At 35.5% G+C, this 22,992-nt stretch overlaps 2 protein-coding genes across 2 annotated transcripts; both read left to right on the top strand.

Annotated features, from left to right (window-relative positions):
• Positions 1 to 14,844: 14,844 nt before the first annotated feature.
• On the top strand, positions 14,845 to 15,396 carry LOC104238706 (homeobox-leucine zipper protein ATHB-52-like). The gene has a single exon (XM_009793156.2). It carries the CDS (start codon positions 14,845 to 14,847, stop codon positions 15,394 to 15,396), a length of 552 nt encoding a protein of 183 aa, XP_009791458.1.
• A 625-nt stretch (positions 15,397 to 16,021) lies between these two features.
• Positions 16,022 to 22,969, top strand: LOC104238707 (E3 SUMO-protein ligase MMS21). The gene is made up of 7 exons (XM_009793157.2): positions 16,022 to 16,202; positions 16,294 to 16,365; positions 18,800 to 18,910; positions 18,987 to 19,097; positions 21,648 to 21,787; positions 22,371 to 22,456; positions 22,529 to 22,969. Exons 1-7 carry the CDS (start codon positions 16,107 to 16,109, stop codon positions 22,669 to 22,671), a joined length of 759 nt encoding a protein of 252 aa, XP_009791459.1. The 5' UTR covers positions 16,022 to 16,106; the 3' UTR covers positions 22,672 to 22,969.
• The last annotated feature ends 23 nt before the right edge of the window (positions 22,970 to 22,992 follow it).

Raw genomic sequence — 22,992 nt, 5'->3', positions numbered from 1 at the left:
TTGGGACAAAATTGTATTATATTTTTTTTTTCTACCTAATGCTAGGAGTTTGAAACCAAATTGAATTTTTCGTTGATTAGGACAATATTGATTCTGACTTTTGTTCGAAGAGTCTCCCAAAGCACAAGCTTACATGGAATTAAAACTTTTTCTCCGTTACAAATTTGAATCCTTTGATACACAACCAAACGCAATTTCATACATCTAAAATATGTTTTTACATAATGGCGGCTCTATTTAACAAGCTCAATATATTGGCCACGCCACAAGATTTTAAAAGCCTGACCTTTTTTATTAATGGATATCAATTATATCTCTAATATTTTATTAAATTTTATTTTTTTCTTAATTCTGCATATCATTTATGATGTATACATATTTTATGCCGAACTATGTTCTCCTTTTATACCATATACATATTTTACGTCTTTAATATATACTTACTTAACTTTATGTTGTTATTTTCGTTGCAGTGAACAACACCATATATTTTAAGTGAACCGCCTTCTTGAATTTGGTAGAAAAGATTCTTTAGCAGAAAGGAAGTGACGGTTAAGGTGATAATTTTTTAAACCAATTTATTTTTTTCCCCTCCTTTCGATCAACTTGTCATCTATAGTTTCTTGTTGTTAACTTATCTTTAATGATTCAATTTGACAGTAGATCAACTTGAAGCTATTTTTTGCATTCATGAAACTTCAAGTATGGTGGAGTTTTAGATTTGCACGAGCAAGAATACTCATGGATGAAACATGAAAAATTTACGTGCTTTTTAACTAGAGATTGGATTAATTATAATTGGAGTTGAGTTTAGAGATTGCACTGGTCAGCATTGGAGTTAAGTAGAATTATTTCCTAGCTGTAACAATTTTCTTTTGAATATTTATATAGTTAAGAATTTATATTTCATTAATTATAACTTTCGTAATAATTAATGTAGGATAACGTGCAACACAAAAAAAAATCCAAAGAAGGTAAGAATTACTAAATGACTTTCTATCTTTGGTTTTTTTGTTACTAATGTATCTTGAGTGAATATAATTTTTATATATTTGAATCATTAAGGCTTAATTAAATCAAAGAAAATCATGTAATCAGAAAATTAATATTAAGTATTGTTGCATTCGGTAAGTGATTTTACAAACTTAATCGTATAATTGTATGATTCCATAATATTTAGTTCTATTTTGTCCTTTCATTGTGCCAAAACATTATTAATTTGTTGGTTTGAATTATATATTATATTTTTTTTGTTCTTAGGAATAGATTATTAAACTTTATACATATCGAATTTCGTACATATTCAGTTGCAATTAGTTTTAAAATATTATGCGATTGAAAGCTTATTATTTTTATATGTGTTTCATACTATTTGACATAAAATATTCGTGCATCGACGAACGTAGAGACTAGTATATATATATATATTAAAAACACGAAGGCCCTTAGTGAAATATTGTTCGCCTTTTTTACCCTTTTAAAATAAAGTTTACATTAGACAAAATAGTCATTATATTATTTTCCGTATATTTAGCACTTTGAAATCAAGTAAAATTTTTCTTATTAAAGTTTTCCTTATTTGAACTACTACATCAAAAATTCTAATATTTAGGACATCAAAATCAATTAAAATTTAACTTGTGCAATCAAACAATTTATTAACTAGACTATTTGACTAGCACACGGTACCTACATCCTCCGAAAATTACCCAACTTTTTTCTTGTCTTTTCTGCAATTGGAATTCAGGTGTTCATTTAATTTCATCAATCCAATATAATGAAGTTACATTCTAGCCTTCTGATTTTTGCCGTCTACTTTAAAGGTTAATAAGTGCTTTGAGTAGTAATATTCCTTCTATTTCAATTTATGTGTTTTACTATAGTTTTTTATTAGTTTGTTTTTAAAAAAAAGTATCTTTTTATGTTTAGTAACTATTTAACTCCATCGTTTCACATAACATATTTAAGACTACTAAGTTCAAGGATATTTTTATCAGTGGATACAAGATTGAATTTATTGCTAAAATAATAAAATAAAGATTGATTATATTTATCTATATCCATATCTATATATCTATCTATATCTATACTGTTTTATATATACTGGCTAGGATGGGATTTAAAGGCAAGTTTTTTTTTCAAATTTTATTTATCATTTATATTGTTAAGGTTTTTATTTTACATGTTTGTACATATTATATGAGTTCAACTAATTACTTCTTTGCAAGAACCATATTTATAAGGCAAAAAATAGAGATTTTTTTCAAAATTAACTATTGTACGTTTTGATTTAATTTTTGATAAATATCTATCATAGTTTTCAAGTATATGAAATGATAGAGTCTACTAATATTATACGTGGTTACAAAACTACAAAGACGAGCTTCGAAGTCCGAAACTAGTAGTAAAAAATATTTAAGGTTTGAAATTAACTAATACTAAAAGAATTTTCTAAATATAAATCCCACTTGAACAAACACACTGTAGAGATAATTAGTAGTATATATTTCCAATTCGGACTTCAAATCATTCTCTTAGAATAAATAAAACATTCTATCAAAAAATAAATTAGTAAATAATTTGAGTTGAGACTATGAGGACTTTGTGAAATAATATATTTTCCGTTATTAAGTTTGCTAAGTGGAATCAATATCCATCATTTTAAGGAATTTAAATTACATTTTAAACTTTTATTTTATAACTCAATAGATAATTCTAATTAATTCTTAAGTAATTTTTTAAAATCTGCTATCCATACACGCGCAACACGCGTAACATGGGGACTAGTATATATATATATATATATATAAGCAAGCTAAAAGTGATCTTTGCCCTTATTGTTTTGCCTAAAAATATCATGGTTTCATGAAGTTGAAGAAGCCCGTCGAACCTAGCAGACATCTTAACAAGTCATGTGACGGATAAGTTTGTTTAATGTTTTATTAAAGATGACTGATTTTATTCCCTCCGCCAACCCTAATCCAATATCCACCACCACCACCCCCAAAAAAAAAACAATCATAAAAGATTAACTCAATCTATGGGGACTTTGCAAAGTACTTTAATTTTTTGTTATAAATTAAATACAAAGAGTTTGATCTCTATAAATCTTATTGGATCTTTATCCACCTTTGCTTCTTCTTGTGCATACATGCTGGTAGGGGCTGGTGAGTAAAAATGGGGCCAGGGCCAGATTTTGATTAAGATCCCGAATTTATATCAAAAGGAAATCAGTAGTCATATCGATATACGTACAACATATAGCCGCAGGTGCAGGGGCGGACCAAGTGGTGAGAAGTGGGTTCAACTAAACCCGTTTCGTCAAAAAATAATATCGTGTATATATATAAATTATGGCTAAAGCAAGGTAAATTTTGTATATAAATTATTTTTGAACCCACTTATACAGTTTATGTTAGTTATGGACTTCTCCGACTGAACCCGCTTGCACAAAATCCTGGATCCACCACTGCGCAGGTGCATGAACAAAGATTTCAACCACTACACCTTACGTAATCAGTAGGGAATTAAAAAGGTGTCCTTCCAACAGATTACATTTTTGACAACTATACATAGGAGGATGGTCGAATGTCACTCCTTACAAGTGAGATAAGTTAAAAAATCTAGCATTTAATTAAAATAAGAATATATATCACTTAGGGGTGATAAATGGGCGGATCGGTAAGGTATGAGCGGGTCAAAAACGGGTAATACAAAAACAGATAAATATTCAGTCCGACCCATATTTAATACGGATAAAAAATGGGTTAACCGGGGGATAATATGGATATCCATATTATTCATGGTTTGTTAAATATAATTACTTTTAGAAGAATTCCTAGTCTCCCAACCTCGAGGAACCTCAATTTGAGTATTTGCAACTGTAAAAGTTAAACACATTGGTTAAGTGGATAATATGGATCCTATCCACATTTGACCCATTTTTTAGAAGTTTATTATCCAAACCATATTTTAGTAGATAATATGGATGGATAATTATTTATTAATCCATTTTGCCACCACTAATATCATCAAACCATAATAAATGATAATATGATTAAGTATATATGAGAAGCATATATCTTATATTTATTGCTTGGTGAAATATATAAATGGCCCCTTTAAGTTGTCCCCAACGATCAGACAGACACCTCAACTGGTCCCTTTTTATTTTAACATTTCAAGTGATTATTAAATGTATCTCGTGAACACCCGAGTCTGACAGACCATATGTGTGAGTTCCACTCGCTAGTGACATGTTAAATGAACCAATTAAAGAATGACATGTGTAAATTATAATAAAAATTTTGATAAGTATAAACTAAACACATTAAAAAATCCTTTTTAGTATTAACCCCCCCCCCCTTCATCTTCTTTCTTCACACTCCCCCTCTCGCCCCCCACCCCTTCCCCCAAATAACCCTTCACTCTGATTCCCTAGCACCTTCCAAGAAATTGGATGATACATACCCACATATAAAAATATCAAATAAGAAAATCATTTGAGGTCTTCTTCTTTTATGAGAAAACGGAGCAAGACTCAAAAGAAAAAGCGGCACCCATCTCTCTATTTTTTCTTTTTTCTGTTTTCATTTTCAGAACTTCACCTTAACGCCATAAAATACAACACTAAAATCAACCACCATTTATTTTTTCCTGCATAATCGTGAAGACCCAGCAGCTTTAACCATGGGTAAAAATTGCCGAAAATGAGATTGAAATTTTATGGTTGTCAATGATATTGTTATGGCATGGTTTCTTCTATTGATTATTTTTCAAGACTGAAGGAGAGGAGGCGGATTAATAGGGGAAGGTCATGGGTTAAAATCGCCGGAAATGGGATTGAATTATTGTGGTGGTCAGTGATATTATTATAACATGGTAGTTGTTATTGATTGTTTTTTTTCAAAATTGAAAGAGAGAAAGTGGATAAATGGCGGAAGGTGGAGGAGCTACTGATGTTGCTATATTTAGGTTAGGAAAGTGAAATTAATGTGAAAAAAAAAAAAAAATCTAGTGGGACCCACATAAAAATTATGGTGTGTCCAAATAAAATAAGGTTAAAATTTAAAAAAGAAAAAGGAAAAAAAAAATTATTTTGAGGGTTTCACGCGCTCAGATGTAAATACAAAACACATACTTTGCCCTGTCAGTGTGAGGGATTTACGAGGTCCTACTTCAGTCAAGAAGAAGTGTCTAATTGATAATCGTGTCAGTTGAGGCGTTTGTCTGATCGTTGAGAACAACTTAAAGTGGTCGTTTATTATTTCGCCTTATTGCTTTGGTGTAATACTAGACAAACTTTTACCAAGTATTGTTACACTTGCCATTTATTCAGAATAGTGGAAACTTGATGTTTTATGCACTGTCACCTATTTCAAATGGTGTATATATAGGGTGTGGTTGGTACGAAGGAAAATATTTTTCAATTTTCCCATGTTTGGTTGGCTTAATATTTTAGAAAATATTTTTCTCATGAACTTATTTTCCTCCAATTGGGGAAAAATATTTTCTTTATCAAAAGAAGGAAAAATATTTTTCAAAACTCTTCTTCAACCTTCCCCATCATATTCCCACCAATCCACCCCCACCCCACCCCACCAACCCACCCACACCCCCAACACCACCCCTCCCCATCCCCACCCCTCACCCCTACCCAAACCCCCTTTCCCCCCCCCCCGCCCTCCGCCCTAAATAAAAATATTATTAAGAGTACTTTCTTTTCATGTTGTAGATAAATTACTTTCTTTTTCATTTTAACAAAATGAGTATTTTAGTTTTTTAATGCAAAACAAGTATTTTCTTTCATTTTAACAAAATGATGTAGTAAAAAGTATTTTTTTTCATTTCAACAAAATGAGTACTTTCTTTTCATGTTGTAGAAATAATACTTTTTTAAAACAAAAAAAGTATTTTTTTTAGTTATGGAGTACAAATTTCAAACGTTGTTTTTGTGTGAAAAAGGTAAAGCAACACATTCGTTCCTTTGGGTTTGTGTGAATTTTTAAAAGAATAATTAAATTCTTGAAGAAAATAAAATCCTGAAAATATTGGGTATTTGGTTTGGGGGTAGGGGAAAGCATAAGGAACATGGGGATTTGGGGGGAAGGGTGAGGAGAGTAGCATAAAAATTATTTTTCTAACAAAATTTTTTTTACTCTCTAACCAAACACTAAAAGATATTTTCCGAAAAAGTTTTTCACTCACCAACCAAACAAGGAAACATAAGTAATAAAATCACTCATTTTTCAAGAAAATATACCAAACACACTCATAGTGTGACCAGAAAGTACATTTTGGTACGGGCAGCTAAAAGGACTTCAAAATCTAAAATCAATGTGTTCATATTATATTAGTTTAGTATATTGGGTAATGTAACTCTCTTTTTCTTTTGCTTTTGAGCAAAAGTAATAGGTGCGATTACGATCACGAAGATTGGATCAACTCTAACCTACATTTATAGCCCTTAGTTTGCATCAACATCATTATTTAGGATTAATTTCTGTTTACTAATGATATTTCTTTTGTAATAATTGTCAATTACCATTAACTCCAAAAAAATTGTTACAAATAAAGGACTCCCTCCTTCTGCCATGCAAAAGGAAGGTCTCCAACAAACTTAACTATCTAATTACAAAGCACTTGTTGCACTAGTATTCTACATTTACTAGCTCTTTTCGAATTTCTACTAATATCTCCTTCCTAATCTGTACTACTGCCTCCTTTATATGTACATTTATACCGCTAAATGATTTTCAACTTCTAGCTCGCCAAGTGTGATATATTAGAGCTCCATAGAGTGCAGTTGTCAGGTCCTTCTTATACTTCTTCTAATGCTTCCTTTGTATGTTTTCCAGAACTTATTTGATGTCTCCTTCTAGTAATTTGATGTCTGTCCATAAGTTTATCTCATGTCTTATGGTCTGAGATCAGTTTCAAGTGCCAAACAGATGGGAATTAGTCTCTGTAGCCTGAGCTTCACAGAGACAACATCTTATGTCAACCACTGGTATTTGAATCCTGAGCAATCTTTCTTTAGTGAGTAGCCCTCCTTGCATTGTCAGCCAAAAGTGTGATTCTCTACTTTGGAATTGCCAGAGAGGTCCATATTAAGTATGTTATCTCTAGCCTTGGTTTGTCACCTAAGAGTACACGATAACTACTCGTAATGGAATAGTCACCTTTCACTATTAGAGTATTCTTGTCATGTGAGTACCAACCCTGCATTTGAGCCTTTATACTACTAAATTTGTTCCAATACCAACTGCAGTCTGTAGGCGGCTTATGATCCCAAAAATTTATTTTTGTCTTCACATATATCCCATGAACCCATTTAACCCACAGGGATTCTTTGCACATAAGCAACTGCCATATCAATTTTCCTATTGAAGCTATGTTCCAGATCTTGCTTCCCTTAATGTTCAGCCCCCCTAACTTCTTAGGACGATAAACTTTTTCCCAAGCTACTAATGGTATCTTCTTCTTCTCCTCAAAACTTCCCCACAAGTAATCCTTACATATCTTATCCTTAAGCATACTTTGAGGGAGGATGAACACTATGCCCCAGAAGCTGTGTATAGAGAATAGTACTGCAGTTATGACTTGCACACTAGTACTCCAGCTTGTTCCACTTTTTTGGAGAAAGAAAAAGGCCCAAGTACTTGATAGGAAGGGTTCCAAGAGTGAAACCTGTTCTGACCAGCAATGTTTCCTTCATGCTATTGTCACGACCCGGATTTCCCACCGTCGGGATCGTGATGGTGCCAAACCTTATAATTGCTAGGTGATAACTAAGGATTACGGTTCATTTTACACTCCTTCTTTCTTGAGTTTTGATTAAAAATGTGTACAAAATAGTCCCAAAGGCTTAAATGTTGTACTTGTTTGCACGGTTTGGCCAAAAAGGTGACAGCTAGTCAAAACCAGCTCAAAAAGGAGTAAAACATGCACAAGTACCAAGAACAAGTCCAAGCATAGTGGAACAGATCCACTGCGGTTGCATTTCATTTGGTGCGGTCCGTAGTGAAGAGATTTAGAGAGTGCAATTTTTGGAAAATCAAGCATTGTGGCTGCAAAGTATTTTGTGTGGACCGCAATGGCTTCACCGCGGCCGCAAAGTATTTTGTACGGACCACAATGGCTTCACCGCGGCTGCACTTGATATTGTGCGGTCCGCAAAGAAGGAGTTCAGAGAGTTGGGACTTTTGAGAATCAATGCCAATGCGGTCCGCGGTCCTTTTTGTGCGGACTGCTACAGAAGCCACCGCGGCGGCGGTGCATTTTGTGCGGCCCACGGTGGTCAAGTTCAGAGAGCAGGGATTAAAGCCAAGAAGCCTCACTACGGCCGCACTCGATTTTGTGCGGACCGCACTACCCCTGCAGGGGTATTTTGGTCTAGAAAATTCGGCCTAGTATAAATAGTTTCTTTTCCCATTTTTAGGTCATCGGTTGTATTCTGACGTTGAGCTGCACTCGTGAACAAGGTTTCTTAACCATTTTGAGTAATTTTAGAGTAGTTTTATCATTGAATCTTCAAGTATTAGCTTGTAATTAAATATTATGGGTTTTTCTTCATCTATTTATCAGTTTTCTTCTATTATCATAAGTATCTAGACCCATTAGCTAGGGTTGTGGCTCAACCCTAGTGTGGGTATTTGATGAGTCTTGAGTTTTAAAGCTTGAATGTCTATGTGTGTTTGATATTTGGACTAATTTGTATTTTCTATGTTGAATTAGTGGTTGCAAACACTAATTTGTGCCTATTTGACTTGGGATTCTTCTTGAGAAAGAGAACTTGAGTCTAGGAAAATTAGTCCAACAAGGAATTGGGGTGTATTTCAAGAGATTGATAGCCCCAATTAAAGGGTTAAACCTAGAGATAGTAATACCCGACTTGAACCTAAATTGCTTGCACAAATTATCATACCCAATTGGTCTTGAGAAAGTCAATTAGGGCAAAATCACTCAAACTACCGAGAGGTATAGAGTGAGAAGTTTAGTGCATTGGTTATATCGTAATCCGCAATATGACAACCTTGTCTTAGACTCGAGAACCCGTCAAGTATCCACCTAGGAGAAAGTCATTTCTCTAGTGCCTTCTTAACTATTTAGACAACATTTTAAGTATCTTACTCTTAGCTTAATTTAATATCTTATTAGCATAATATTAGAAGTAATCAAAAGGCCAACTATGATTAGAAGTGCAATTAAGAGCAATTACGCATCTCTAATTTAGATAGAAACCCAATTCTCATTTCTAGCTCCCAGTGGAATCCGATACCGACCATCTCGGGTAAAAGCTGCTTCAACCACTCGCGCTACTTTGTAGTAGTGCAGGGTTGGCACCGATCACTAGGCAAGCCAACATATAAAATTTAAATATGCTAACCCTTACAGCAATTCGCTAAATGACAATAATTTAAAACATGACAATAATGAAATGCAGAAGTTTATAATTACTCAAATATCTCAATACAGCTACCCAAAATATGGTGTCACAACTCACAAACTTCTAAGAGCCACTACAAATACTGACTGGAAGAAAATACAATTGTCTTTGAATTAAAATAAAAACAGTGAACTGAAATAATTGGAAGGGGACTCCAGAGTCTGCGAATGCCAGTAGATCTACCTTGGGTCTCCTGAAGGATTGAAGGCAGCACCTCAACTCGGACCGGTACCAAAATCTACACAGAATGTGCAGAGTGCAGCATCAGTACAACCGACCCCATGTATTGGTAAGTGCCGAGCCTAACCTAACCTCGGCGAAGTAGTGGCCAGACTAGGACACGATAATAACATGAACCTGTGTAGTTAAATCATATACGAGAAAATAACAACAAGTAGAAATTAAACAGTTAATAACGGGAATGGGGAAAATATGCTCAGGGGAATATCAAATCCTGAAAATAGTACAGTAATAAAACGCAGTAAATAACATGCTTTGCACCAACGCCAGTAATAAACATAGCAAACAAGTGCACGACATCACCCTTCGTGCTTTTACTCTCCTCCTCACCATAAGAAACAATAGAAATGGCACGACATCACCCTTCGTACTTTTACTCTCTCATAACATGGCACGACATCACCCTTCATGCATCATCACTCGCAAAATACGGCACGACATCACCCTTCATACATTATCACTTACAGAAACATAGCACGGCATCACCCTTCGTGCATTATCACTCACTCACAAAACATTACACGACATCAACCTTCGTGTTTTAACACTCACTCACAAAATATTGCACGACATCACCCTTCGTGCTTTTAATACTCTCCCTTACCAAAAATAATGATCAATAACAACAAGGAGATAGAAATATCATAAACCAGTCTTACTTCAGCGTTTAATTCCACAATACCAACCTCAACTCTGAGTCAATACTTAATTAATACCAAATTCCACAAAACATGATAAGAATTTCTCGACACATGGAATATCAAGTCTAAACATGGAATATACGACCAAAGAGTACCCCAGTTACAAGAATAAGGCTAATTCGCATGATATGACCCGACAACAACACATAGGTACTCGTCACCTTACCTATACATTGTACACAACATCAAAACATGTAGCAAATAGGCAGATAATACCTAATCCCTCAAGCCAGGGTTAGACCCAACACTAACCTCGATTCCACGGCCGGACTCAAGCCCCAATCACCGCTTTTACCTTAGTTTCCACCTCTGAACCACTCGTATCTAGCCACAATTAACTCAATATCATCAATTATTGCTAAAGGAATCAACTACACTGCATAAATTTAGTTTTCCCAATCTTTCCCCCCAAAAGTCAAAAATCGACCCCGGACCAGCTTGGTCAAAACTCGAGGTTCGGACCAAAACCCATTCACTCACGAGCCCACGAGCCCAAATATGTAATTAGTTTCGGAATTCGACCCCAAATCGAGGTCTAAATTCTAACTATACAAAAAACCCTAATTCTACCCAAATCCTCAATTTCTACCATGAAAACCCTAGATTTAGGTTGAAAATGGGTGAAAAATAATGGATAATTGAAAGAAAGTGGTTTAGAATCATTTACCAACACTTTGGGGAAGAACTTGAAAATCGTCTTTATGCCTTCTAGTTTTTGAAAATATGAAAAAAAAGGCTCATCCCGTTTCTGCTTCTATTTTAAGTGCTGGGCAACGGTGTTCATCGCGATTGCATGAACACTATCGCATTCGCGAAGAGCAGCCTTACCAGAACTTACACGATCGGGGGAAACACTACGCGTTCGCAAAGGTTTAGACCCGCACTACCTTCGTGTTCGCGATACGGGGCTCGCGTTCGCATAGGGTTTCCCAGATCCCCTGACCAGCCTTCCTAAAGCTACGCGGTCGACCGGTCGCGTTCGCGTATAGCAACTCCCTCCAATACTCCGTGTTCGTGGCCCTGGTCTTGAGCTCGCGTAGAGTGAAGTCCTCCCCCAGCCCAGTTCCCCCTTCGTTATCGCGAAGCACAAAGGATCAGAATACTAGCTACAACAAAACACACCAGATTTTCTAAGTCTAAAACATCCCGTAGCCTATCCAAACCTCACCCGAGCCCTCGGAACTCCAAACCAAACATGCACACAAGTCTTAAAACATCATACAGACTTGCTCACGTGATCAAATCGCCTAAATAATACCTAGAACTACGAATTTAGCATAAAATTGCATGAAATTTTTAAGAAAGTTCAAAGGTTCTATTTTCTCAATCAAAGGTCCGAATCACGTCAAATCAGTTCCGTTTCTCACCAAATTTCATGATAAGGCATAAATACCATATTAAACATGTACCGGGCTTCGGAACCAAATACGGGCCCAATACCAACAAGATCAACTATTAACCATTTTCACAAAACCATTATAATTTCAGTTTAACAATTTTTATCAAAAATTCATTTCTCGGGTTAGGGACCTTGGAATTCGATTTCGGGCACATGCCCAAGTCCCATATTTTACTATGGACCTTCCGGGACCGTCAGAATACGGGTTCGGGTCCATTTACTCAAAGCGTTGACCAAAGTCAACTAAAATTACTTTTAAAGACAAAAATTATTATTTTCTCAAATTTTCACATAAAGGCTTTCCGAAAATGCGCCCGGACTGCGCACGCATATAAAAAAAAAAGTAAGATGAGATTTTAAAGGTCTCGAAACTCCGAATTGGGTTCTAAAACACGAGATGACCTTTTGAGTCATCACAACTATCATCAATCCGTGCCATAAAAATACTATACTTTTCCATATTTACAACCAATCTAGTGACATTACTAAAGTGATTAAGTGCCTCCATGACTCTATTTACTGAACTTTCATTCCCTTTACAAAAAATCATTTTAAGTCATCCACAAAGATAAGGTGAGTAAGTTTCACTGAATTACACATGGGATAATATTTGAAATCTGGTAACATATGGAAAAGTATCCACAAAGATAAGGTGAGTAAGTTTCACTAACAGTCTTCAGCATTCTTAATAGATACTCCATTATAATGATAAATAGCGGGGGGGGGGGCGATAGGATAGGACCCCCTTGCCTAAGTCCCATCTTCCCTACAAAGAAACTGTGATTTTCTCCATTAATCTTGACTAAGAACTTTGTAGTTGATACACATATCATAATCCACTATGTTATAATCCACTAGATGAATTTATCAGGAAACCCAAAGCTCCTTAGTGCTTCTTCAAGAAATTCCCAGCTAATCATGTCATATGCTTTCCTTAGATATATTTTCATAAGGCGTCTAGGAGATATCTTTCTATTGTAATGCCTCAGAATATCATGACATATAAGGATCTTGTGCAATATAGATCTCCCCTAGACAAAGGCTGATTGGTTATCTGCCACCAATTGATACACATCCACTTTCAGTCTATTGCAGATCAGTTTTGATTTGCACTTATATAATACATTGCAACATGAGATTCATCTATATTGGCTAGCTTCTTCTGGGCCTTCCACCTTTGGAATAAGTGCTATAACAATTGAGTTGAGTTGTTTAAGCAATTTTCTATTCTGAAAAAAATTTCATCAAAGCTTCTGTAACATCCTGTCCCACTATCTTCCAAGCTGCCTTGTAAAAATCACTACCATACCCATCTAGACCACGACTTTTATTTCCATCTATTTGAAACATTGCCTCTTTCATTTCTTTCTCCGCAAAAGGCCTTGCTAATGTGATTTGTTGCTCAGTTGTAAGAACATGGCCATTTCTCAAAAGGCTATTGAAGGCTGGCACTCTAGTATGTGATCTCCTTCCCAGCAACTCTTTATAGTAATTGACAAATAGATCTGCAATAATTTCAGGATCTATATGTCAATCTCCTATTGAGATTTTTTAGCTGTGTAGTGGTCTGCTTTAATTTTTTATGCCTTATTACTGAATAAAAATACTTAGTATTATCATCCCCCAACTTTATCCAGGTAGCTTTACTTCTTTGTTGTAAGTAGATTTTAGCCAAGTAGGATGTCTGTCTGAACTTTGGGTACGCTTGAGCCTCAGTTTGTTGATGAGCTGCACTCGTTGGACTGCTCTGCAACTGTATCTGAGCTTGTTTTAGTGCTTTCTTATCCTCCTCAGCTTCTGCTACAATTGAGTGACTATACTGAGTTCTGAGTGTCTTAAGCTTCTTCTTTAGTAATTTCAGCTTCTGTTTACTAACGATGTTGAGATATACAAAAGCGGTCAATATGAATAATCAAACGCTTGGAATTAATTCGCTTATAATATTTTGTATATATATGGTGTGTATATTCTTTGAATATATATATATATATATCCTTTTAAGAAGTAATAGTTTCTCACCAAAGAAAACTTGATTGATCAAAAAGCTCCAGCAATTATATATAAGAACTTGAAAAGAAAAACATAAAGACTAAATTAAAAATATGTTGCATATATAAAGCTATTAATTTTAGTTTTGATGAGGAAGAAAAATGGATAAAATTAGTTTAGATAGTTTTATTTCCTATTCTCTTTCTGTGCTTTCTTTCTGTAAATAAAATAATGTTGTACTGGAGCAACAAAAAGAAGACCAAGTACATGAAATCAAGATTGGAACTAGTTTGATATTACTATTTTTTTGGCTAAAAAGTAGAAGATATTGCTACTTTATTTGATTAGCAACTCTTTAGTCCGTAACAGATAAAATTAAATACTGTAATTACTTACTAAATTAATACTGTTCGCTCCTAACATAGTAGGACCAACTTCACGTGAACACTTAAGCTCACTGCATGAGAAGTCAGCCATATCCATCTCTTCGTATATTTCTTTCTTTACACAATCTTTTGAAGCATCCCCATGTTGATTAAACAAATACTATGAGAATAGTTTAATAACAACTCAATCTGGTTACAATTGCATTGAAGCCTTTGCATATATTTCTTATATTAGCCATGCCAAAATTAACTCATTTTTAAAAACTTGCTTAATTTGATCTTATGAATTAAATTTGAAATGACCCATCAAGCCATTGGATTAAAGCGGCAAATATAAATTAGATTTGAAGAACTCAAGGTAATAAATTAAGAAAAATACATAGGATTTTACAAAAAAAAATTCTCCAAAAAGTAACACTAAAAAAGGAAGGGAGATCAAATATGAGTTGGACTAATTGGATTATGACATATTGTTTGACAACTCAAGCAAACTATAATATGGACGGGTTGGTCATATGACTTGTTTGTTAATTTGTTCCATTATAACTTGCTCATGTTTGACCCGATTTATTCATTTGTCACCTCTACACCTATATAAATGTGTATTGAACAACAGAAAATCATTACTCTATCATTTGATTCCAAATCCCAAACTCTTCCTAAGCTACATCATTCTCTAACATGAATTCTCAAAATTTGCAAAAATACCAGTCCTTACCAAATCACAACAAAAAGAGGCTAAACCAAGAGCAAATTAAGCTTTTGGAATCAAGTTTCGACTCAACTAAGAAGCTCGAGCCGGAGAAAAAACTCCAATTGGCAAGAGAATTAGGGATTCCTCCACGACAAATTTCCATTTGGTACCAAAACAGGAGAGCTAGGTGGAAGAATCAGAATCTGGAGATTGACTATAATGCCCTTCAGCTCAAGCTTGAAACTGCATTATCTGAGAAGTTACAATTGGAAAAAGAAACTGAACGTCTACGAGGGGAGTTGCAAAAAGTAAACCAAATGTTAATTGCACTAAATGGAGAGAGTGCAATAAATTTTCCTTCATGTGATGTTTCACTATCTAGTTGTTGCGAGGAAAGAGGGAGCTCTAGCTTTCAAGATGTGATCAGCTATAGTACTACATGGGTACATGCTCATGAGGCTAATAATCTGCAATTTAATGAGCTTTATGCTTTGATAGGTTTAGAAGAAGGGTCCAATAACTGTCGTTCAGCTTGGTAAAATGAATAAGAATTTTGGGAAATCAAATGAGATCGAATTTCATACTCTCAATTGTACTATCATCTTTGTTAATCAAATTTACATCAATCCTATTTTTGTTTCTTTCTTTTCCTTTGATAGGCGATAAATGTTTAATACCAACAAGTGGCTAATGGACATCTTGAAAGTAATATTCTTGTTTTTTTTTTTTTTTGCTGAGAAGATGGACCAAGCAAGTTGCAGCCATCATATTTATCGCATTGTTAATTATAATAACATGGTAGATTGATAGTAGAAGTTTAAAATATGTGTCAAAATAATGCTAGTCCTAAAAAAGAATTCAATATGTTTTGTATATGATGTTGGACAGTTTATTTGTGAAAATATTTATATAGCCAAAAATGAATCGCCCCTCGAATCGGGTCAATAACATCAAAGACTATCTCTTTACCAAAGGTAAAAAGTGAACAAAATAATACCCGTTACATTAAAATGATTGAAATTTTTTTTTTTTGGGGGGAGGGGAGGGGGGGGGGGGCGCATCATAAATGGAACTTTCTGGACCTCTTTGTAGTAGATACAAAATTTATGCCTAAATGTGTATTTTCAAAAAAAATGGCTTCTGTCCTCGCGCTCCTACTATCAAAAAAGCTCGCTCTTTCCCTCCAAATCAGAAAAGGAACAAATAAAAGCCAGTCTCTCAGTCGAAACAACTTCGTAAAAGACTCAGAATGGCGTCGACGTCCGGCGCTGGCAGTGGCGTAGCTGCCGGAAGAATTAGATCTCATACATCGGCGATATACTCCGACAATCAATCCCTCATCCGTGTATCATACCTTGCGCGCGCAACTTTTGAAATTACCTCTAATTTTTTTTTCTTTTAGTTGTTAATATGACTGATTTCGTTTTGTATTACAGGAAATTAGGAAGGCTGTGACCATGATGAAGGATATCGCGGTGGATTTGGAGAGAGATGAGAGAACCGAGATGGTACTTCATGATAAACCCTAGTTATATGTTCATCATTTACTTTTAATTCTCAAATGTTCTCCATCATTCGCGTTGTAATAAGTGAATACCTTTAGGAAGACGTAGTGTTATTGAATTTGACTTTCACCTTAATATTTTACCTTTTACCTTGGTTAGTCTGAATGCTAATAATCAGCTATCTTGTAGTAGGTCCGGTAATTTGTACTTTATCTTAGTCAGTCCGTTCCAGTGACTTGATGTGTTGGTCAAATGAACAAACTTAGGCTCACAAAAAGCTTTGAAAATAATACTACTAGGCAAGCGCACCTAAGCATGTGGCCTAGTCTTCAATATAGTGGAAGAAGAACCATGAGGTCTTTGGTTCAAATCCCAGCATAAGCAAAAATCACTTGGTGATTTCTTCCTATTTGCCTAAGCCAGAGTTACTCTACGCTCGTGTTGGTGGGAGGTAGTTGCTACCAGTGGAGTAGTCGAGATGCAAGCTGGTCCGAACACCACCGTCATAAAAAATTAATACTTAGACTAGCATTTCTGTGTATAGAAATGTGTAATATTACCATTTGGAGTGTTAAAACAACTTTTCTTTGACTACACAATTTCAAACATTTTTAAGTATGGAAGTGTTCTCTGTGTAGTTTATTGTAAAAGTTTATTTAAAAGAAGCTAAGAAATCCATGTTGGAACTCACATGTGTTAACACTCGTACTGCAAATCTCACAATCTTTTGGGAGGGGGTAAAATTCTAGCAAACCATTTAAGTTTTGCTGGAAAAGACCAAATAGGCTGAGATAAATTTGTTCTTAAAACTATTTATGTTATTATTGAAAGCCAAAGATGGAAAGTTGAACTGGGTGAAAGGCTTACTTCAAATATTTGTTGCATGAAATGTTAACTAATTGTGGGCTCTTGCATCTTGTATCTTGACATTCTTGTGGATTCCCCTTCCTTATGTCTAGTTATTTGTTCACAGCTTCACATTGTGGGGGAAGACTGAGGGTCAGAAGAAAGTAGCATTGGTTGCATGGGAGAAAGTTTGTTGCCCAAAGAAACTAGGAGGTCTGAATGTGAAAGGCTGTAAAATATGGAACATAGCATCAGTAGGAAAGTTATTGTGGCAATTGGTAATGAACAAAGAGTCCCTTTGGGTGCGATGGGTTCATGGTGTATATATGAAAGTTGATCGTAATATTTGGACACATATTCCTCCTATAGATAGTAGTTGGTATTAGAGGAAGTTAAACTCCCTAAAAGGAGAGATGCAAGAATGGTATTCACAAGACAGATACAGCCTAACTTCATGAGGTAGCTACTCTATAACTAACACTTATCTTGCTATGATAAATCAGCAACCACGATTAGAGACAACAGACTTGGTATTGACTGCTGTGGCTCTACCTCGACATAGATTTGTCATGTGGTTGACAATTCAAGGGAGACTACTTACCAAAGAAAGGCTAATAGGGATGCAAATCCCTGTGGAAAACATAAACTGCAGCTTGTGCGAAGCAGAGCAGCTGGAAACAAAGGAGCATCTGTTTGTTGACTGTGGCTGGATCAAAGCAGTTAGACAAGAGATCAACCAGTGGATAGGACAATCAGTACAGGAAGGGGATTTCAAGTTGATGCTGGAAATGATTAAAAGAAAGCATTGGAAGCAGTTTAAAAAAGAGGTGATAGCAGCAGTCAATGGAGCAGTGATATACCACACTAGGAGAGCTCGGAGTTTTAAAAATTTTCAAGGCAAAAATGTACATAGATTAGAGATAGTAACACAAATTAAGAGGGAAATTACAGAGAGAGTAGATCATATGAGGATGTCAAAGAAAGCTTATAGGTGTAGGAGTTTTATCCAACGTCTACTGTGTAATTAGATATTGTGGAGTTGGGGGTCTTGATCTGTGGTCAGATTAAGGTTGCCTTATAAGTGTAATTGTTTTTGGTGTTAATGGTAATTTTATATGGTTACCCAAAAAATAAAAAGTTTAAACAAGCAGTTAGTATTACCAATCATTTATATAAGTCACACTTGTGTTTAGTTTCTGACAATAATCATTAATATACACAGTCCATTGTGTTTCTTTTGGTGCCGGTGTAATATGCAATACAAACTGAAAATTTCGTTAGAAATTGAAGAAAATACTGGTTGAACTAAGTTAATTTGAAGGTTATGGATATACTAACTGAGGAAAAATTCATTGTAGTACTCGATTCCACCTATCAGAATGTGATGTTTGATGACAGAGCCACAATGCTAGTTTTCTCAGAATGTTTTGGTGAATTATATGTTCTTAATACAGACAACTAGCAGATGCTGTGGTTTAATGTCAATGTTGATGTTAATAAATAAAAAACTGACTTTAAATATTGCTCATTAGGAAACCTTACAATTTCTTTCTTGATGGATTGTAGATGAGGTTGTCTTATACTGTTGCAGGTAAAGGATCTCGAAGCTGGTGTTATTCAGTTGTTGGAGGCGTCTGATGAGTGCATGCATCTTTCCGAGGCAATTCAGTCTATAGGTGATGAATTAGAGCCTGGGCCAGAGGTGACTTTTCGTCCAAAATATATATGTTGATCTTTTGTTTCTCAGCTTGGACCATTAAGATTTCATTTGTCTGCAGCCAACAAATTTTAAGAAGAAGTTTGATGAAGAAATTGCAAAATCAAAGGCTAGATCATCGTCTAGCGCTCAGAGCCAGCCTTTGTTGAGACAATTCCGGGAAGCCGTCTGGGTATGTTTTTCTTGCTAGTTGTACAACTTTCTGCTTTCTTGTTTACAAGAAACCCACCAATAGGAGTGGCAAACGGGCGGGTCGGGTCGGGTATGGTTCGGGTCGAAAATGGGTAATGAAAAAACAGATCAATTATCTGACCCTACTTATATTTAATACGGATAAAAAACGGGTTAATCGGCGGATAATATGGGTAACCATATTATCCATGAATTCTTGCATATAATCACTTTTGGGAGAATTCTTAGTCTCCCTAACTTGAGGAACCCCCAATTTGAGGCTTTACAAATGTAAAAGTTAGACCCATTGATTATCCATGGGTTACTCATTGGTTATCCATTTTCTAAATGGATAATATGGTTCTTATCCATATTTGACCCATTTTTAAAAAGTTCATTATCCAACCCATTTTTTAGTGGATAATATGGATGGTTAACTCTTTTTTTTTAACCATTTTGCCACCCCTACCTACCAATATGGAACAAGAGCACAGAGAAGAGGACCTGGTGTCGATGTCTCAGGATAGCCAAAATAAATTAAGAGCACATAGAGGTCTCCTGTTCTATGAGGCCTACAACTTTGAACCACATAGTGGACAAAAGAACCTCTAAGTCCCATGAAATGTGCATCAGGCTCTAACTAAATGATAAATGGAACTTGAGCCTAACTCAACCTCAAAAGCTAGCTTGTGAGGTGAGGATTGCCCAAGACCATATAAAGAGATCAAAGACCTCAAATCCCACCGATGTGGGACAACTCAACACCCCCTCACGCTTAGGCCTGCAAATTGGAGTGTGGACAACTTAAATGGGGGCCCAACATCTATAACAATAATGGGGATGGGCCTGACTCTGATACTATGATAAATGGACCTTGAGCCTAACTCAACCTCAAAAGCTAGCTTGTGAGGTGAGGATTGTCCAAGACCATATAAGGAGACCAAAGACCTCAAATCCCATCAATATGGGACAACTCAACAATACCACAGTACATCTAGCAAATATCTTCTGAAAAGAAACTTTCTATTTGTTTCTATGACCAAATTCCAGATATTTGATACTTAAAAGTTTATCATGTGAAGGTGAAGCAGCAGAAGTTCTCTTAAACAAACAACAACTGCTATACCTCAGTCCCAAATGAGCTGAGGGAGGTCCCTTTAAACAACTAAAACTTATTTGTATTGTAAGTCGTCTTCAGCTTAGTAAGAAGCTTGTTTTCTACATAACAATTTAAAGGGACATTGTTATTGCAGCCCTTATTGACCTTATGCTTCTCCTCTATCTTAGGAAAGTCTTTAAGATTGTTTCCTTCTCAAGTTACTTCGCAGTAGCGTTTCCTTCTCTTTAGAAATTGTTTTGAAATACAAAGCTTCTTGAGAATTTATCAGATAGTTGAATTTGTCTCATCACTTTAGTGCTCGATCAAACTTATTGAGAGACAGAATTTTGTGTTGTGAACTTTAATTTTTATTACCATACCAAAATCTAAAATGGATGTTTAGGGATTAATAAGAGATTCGAGTATTTTCTGATTGAATCTGATGTAATGACTTTGATTCCAAAAATGCTTCTTTTTGTTTTCGAGGTCCAGAAAAATTTTAGATGATTTTTCTTAGTTGCATTAAGAATTCTGCACGTGAATGATCACACTGAACAAGTTAACTTCATGATTTTTTTCATTCTTCAACTTTAATCTTCTTCAGCACGTCAAGGTCAACTCCTTTACGGGAGAAGAAAATATGAGTGGGTTATGCAAGTCATGTCTAGCTCTAAGCTCTTAGTACCAGATCTCCTTGGTCCAAAGTTTACATGAATCTTGGAAAATAGCTAAGCTTTGTACTGGTGTCCCATTCCAGACTAAGTTCTAATGGTATATTGATCTCCAGTATAAGTACATGGGAATAATTGTCAGGATTGGATTAAAGACCTTTCTCCAACTGACAAGGAAAGCACCAATCTGGGCTCCGGAGGATTCTCACTGTGTGATGTTGCCAAAAACAAGAGTTGTGATTTCACTGGCTAAATTAGCAGTCTACTGAAAAGCTACACCAATGCACCCCCAAATAAAAGATCCATTTCCTGTGAGCGCCAATGTTTTAGCATGTTCAAAGGGTCCTTGTAGTACATGGTGGACTGGTCATAGCAGTTTCCTTTGCTTGTTGTCAGTTTCCTAGCTTATACAGAGCAGCAGAGGTATTATATAAATGCTACTGTGATAGTTTTCTGTGAACAAGAGGCCACACATGAACAAATAACCCTCCCGTGCCAAAGCCAAAGAAAAAGGGAAAAAGAAAAAAGAGCGGCTAAGAAGATGAAAGAGAAAAGGAAAAAGAAGAGGGAGTATGGTCCCAGCAAGAGGGGAGGCTTTTTCCTCTGAAATCAGCATCTTTCTTTTCCATTTAACCATGTGCACCAGACGACTATATCCATTTGGAGTCTCCAGTTATAGTTTGATTAATTTGTATTCTAAATCTTTTAACCCCTCCTTTTTGTTAGGGGCCACTGTTGAGTAACAACTTAAGGGTAATTGAGCTCTTTCTTTCTTCTGCAGCATGTTCATCATGCGGGACAGCCAATGCCAGGTGAAGAGCAGGAGGACATAGTAATGACCAGTATGCAGTGCAACCTTCTGAATGTGACTTGCCCGCTAAGTGGAAAGCCTGTTACTGAACTTGTAGATCCAGTTCGTAGGTATAGTGAATATCCTTCTTTTACTTCATATATCTAGGTTTACAATGCAGAGAGTACTTTAGACATTAGCATTAGTAGATAGTTACTGAAGAAAGTACTTTGCATTTACATTCATATTTTATATAATCTACTTTCCCACCTTTGCGACTATGCTAAGGCTTCATTGCCTTACGTGTTCTCGATTTAGATGCTGTAGAACCTCTTGCTAGTTCGGTGTTTCTGTCTCATACATGGCTTTTTACCACTATATAATAACTAACTCTTATATAACTGTGAGCCAAGGATCGGCTTTATTGTAGTCTCTTTCTGTTATTAAGTTGTAATGCGCACTGGAAATATGTCTCTTTTTTCTAGTTATTAGGGTGCTGGAATGCTTCCTTATATTTTCTCTTCTTCTTCCCACATTAGAGATTCCATACACAATCTCATTTTTATTTGCATACTGAGTTTTATACTTTTTACCAAGTATTCTTGTATGCAGGCGTGTTATAGCAGTAATGGGCTGATTGATATTTGTCTTACAAATTTCAATTGCTACATGTTAATTTTGATATTTGGTTTACATATTTTGCTCTACTTGCAGCATGGACTGCAAGCATATATATGAGAAGAAGGCTATTCTGCAGTTTATTAAGTCCAAAACCTCACGTGGCCAATGTCCCGTTGCAGGTATTTGTTCTTTTTCTATCCAACACAGGTTCTGTTCATTCAGTTACTAAATGAAAGTTAACTTTCTTTCAGGTTGTCCTAAAGTTCTCCAGGCTCAAAGGGTGTTATGTGACCCTTTCTTACTTATAGAAATTGATGAAGTCCGCTCCATGAGTAAGCAAAATGCTGGACCTGATGCGATAGAGGATTTTACTACACTTGATGAAGAGGATTGAGGATATTTGGGGCCCTGACAGACTGTTGACCCTCTTATATGTCCAAATATACAGGGTCTGCTCATGAACAGCTTATTTTTTTGTGTAAGCAATGGGAAACCATGTTTTAATCTTTAGGAAGTTTGGGGGCAAAACTATTTTTTTCCTCTTTTCCAAGAGGGGATAATTAAAGTTTTGTAATTTTTGGAAAGGAACAACTTGTGCATACTTGTATAAATTGCCAATGGACCATTTTCTGTTCAAGAACTGGCGGTCCAGATTTTTATATTGTGATTATATAAAAAAAACTTAAAACGGAGTCTGGAAACAAAAGGTAAGAAG

Source organism: Nicotiana sylvestris, chromosome 7 (genome assembly GCF_000393655.2).
Source record: "Nicotiana sylvestris chromosome 7, ASM39365v2, whole genome shotgun sequence".
Taxonomy (NCBI): Eukaryota; Viridiplantae; Streptophyta; class Magnoliopsida; order Solanales; family Solanaceae; genus Nicotiana; species Nicotiana sylvestris.
This window is presented reverse-complemented; position numbering and strand designations above follow the sequence as displayed.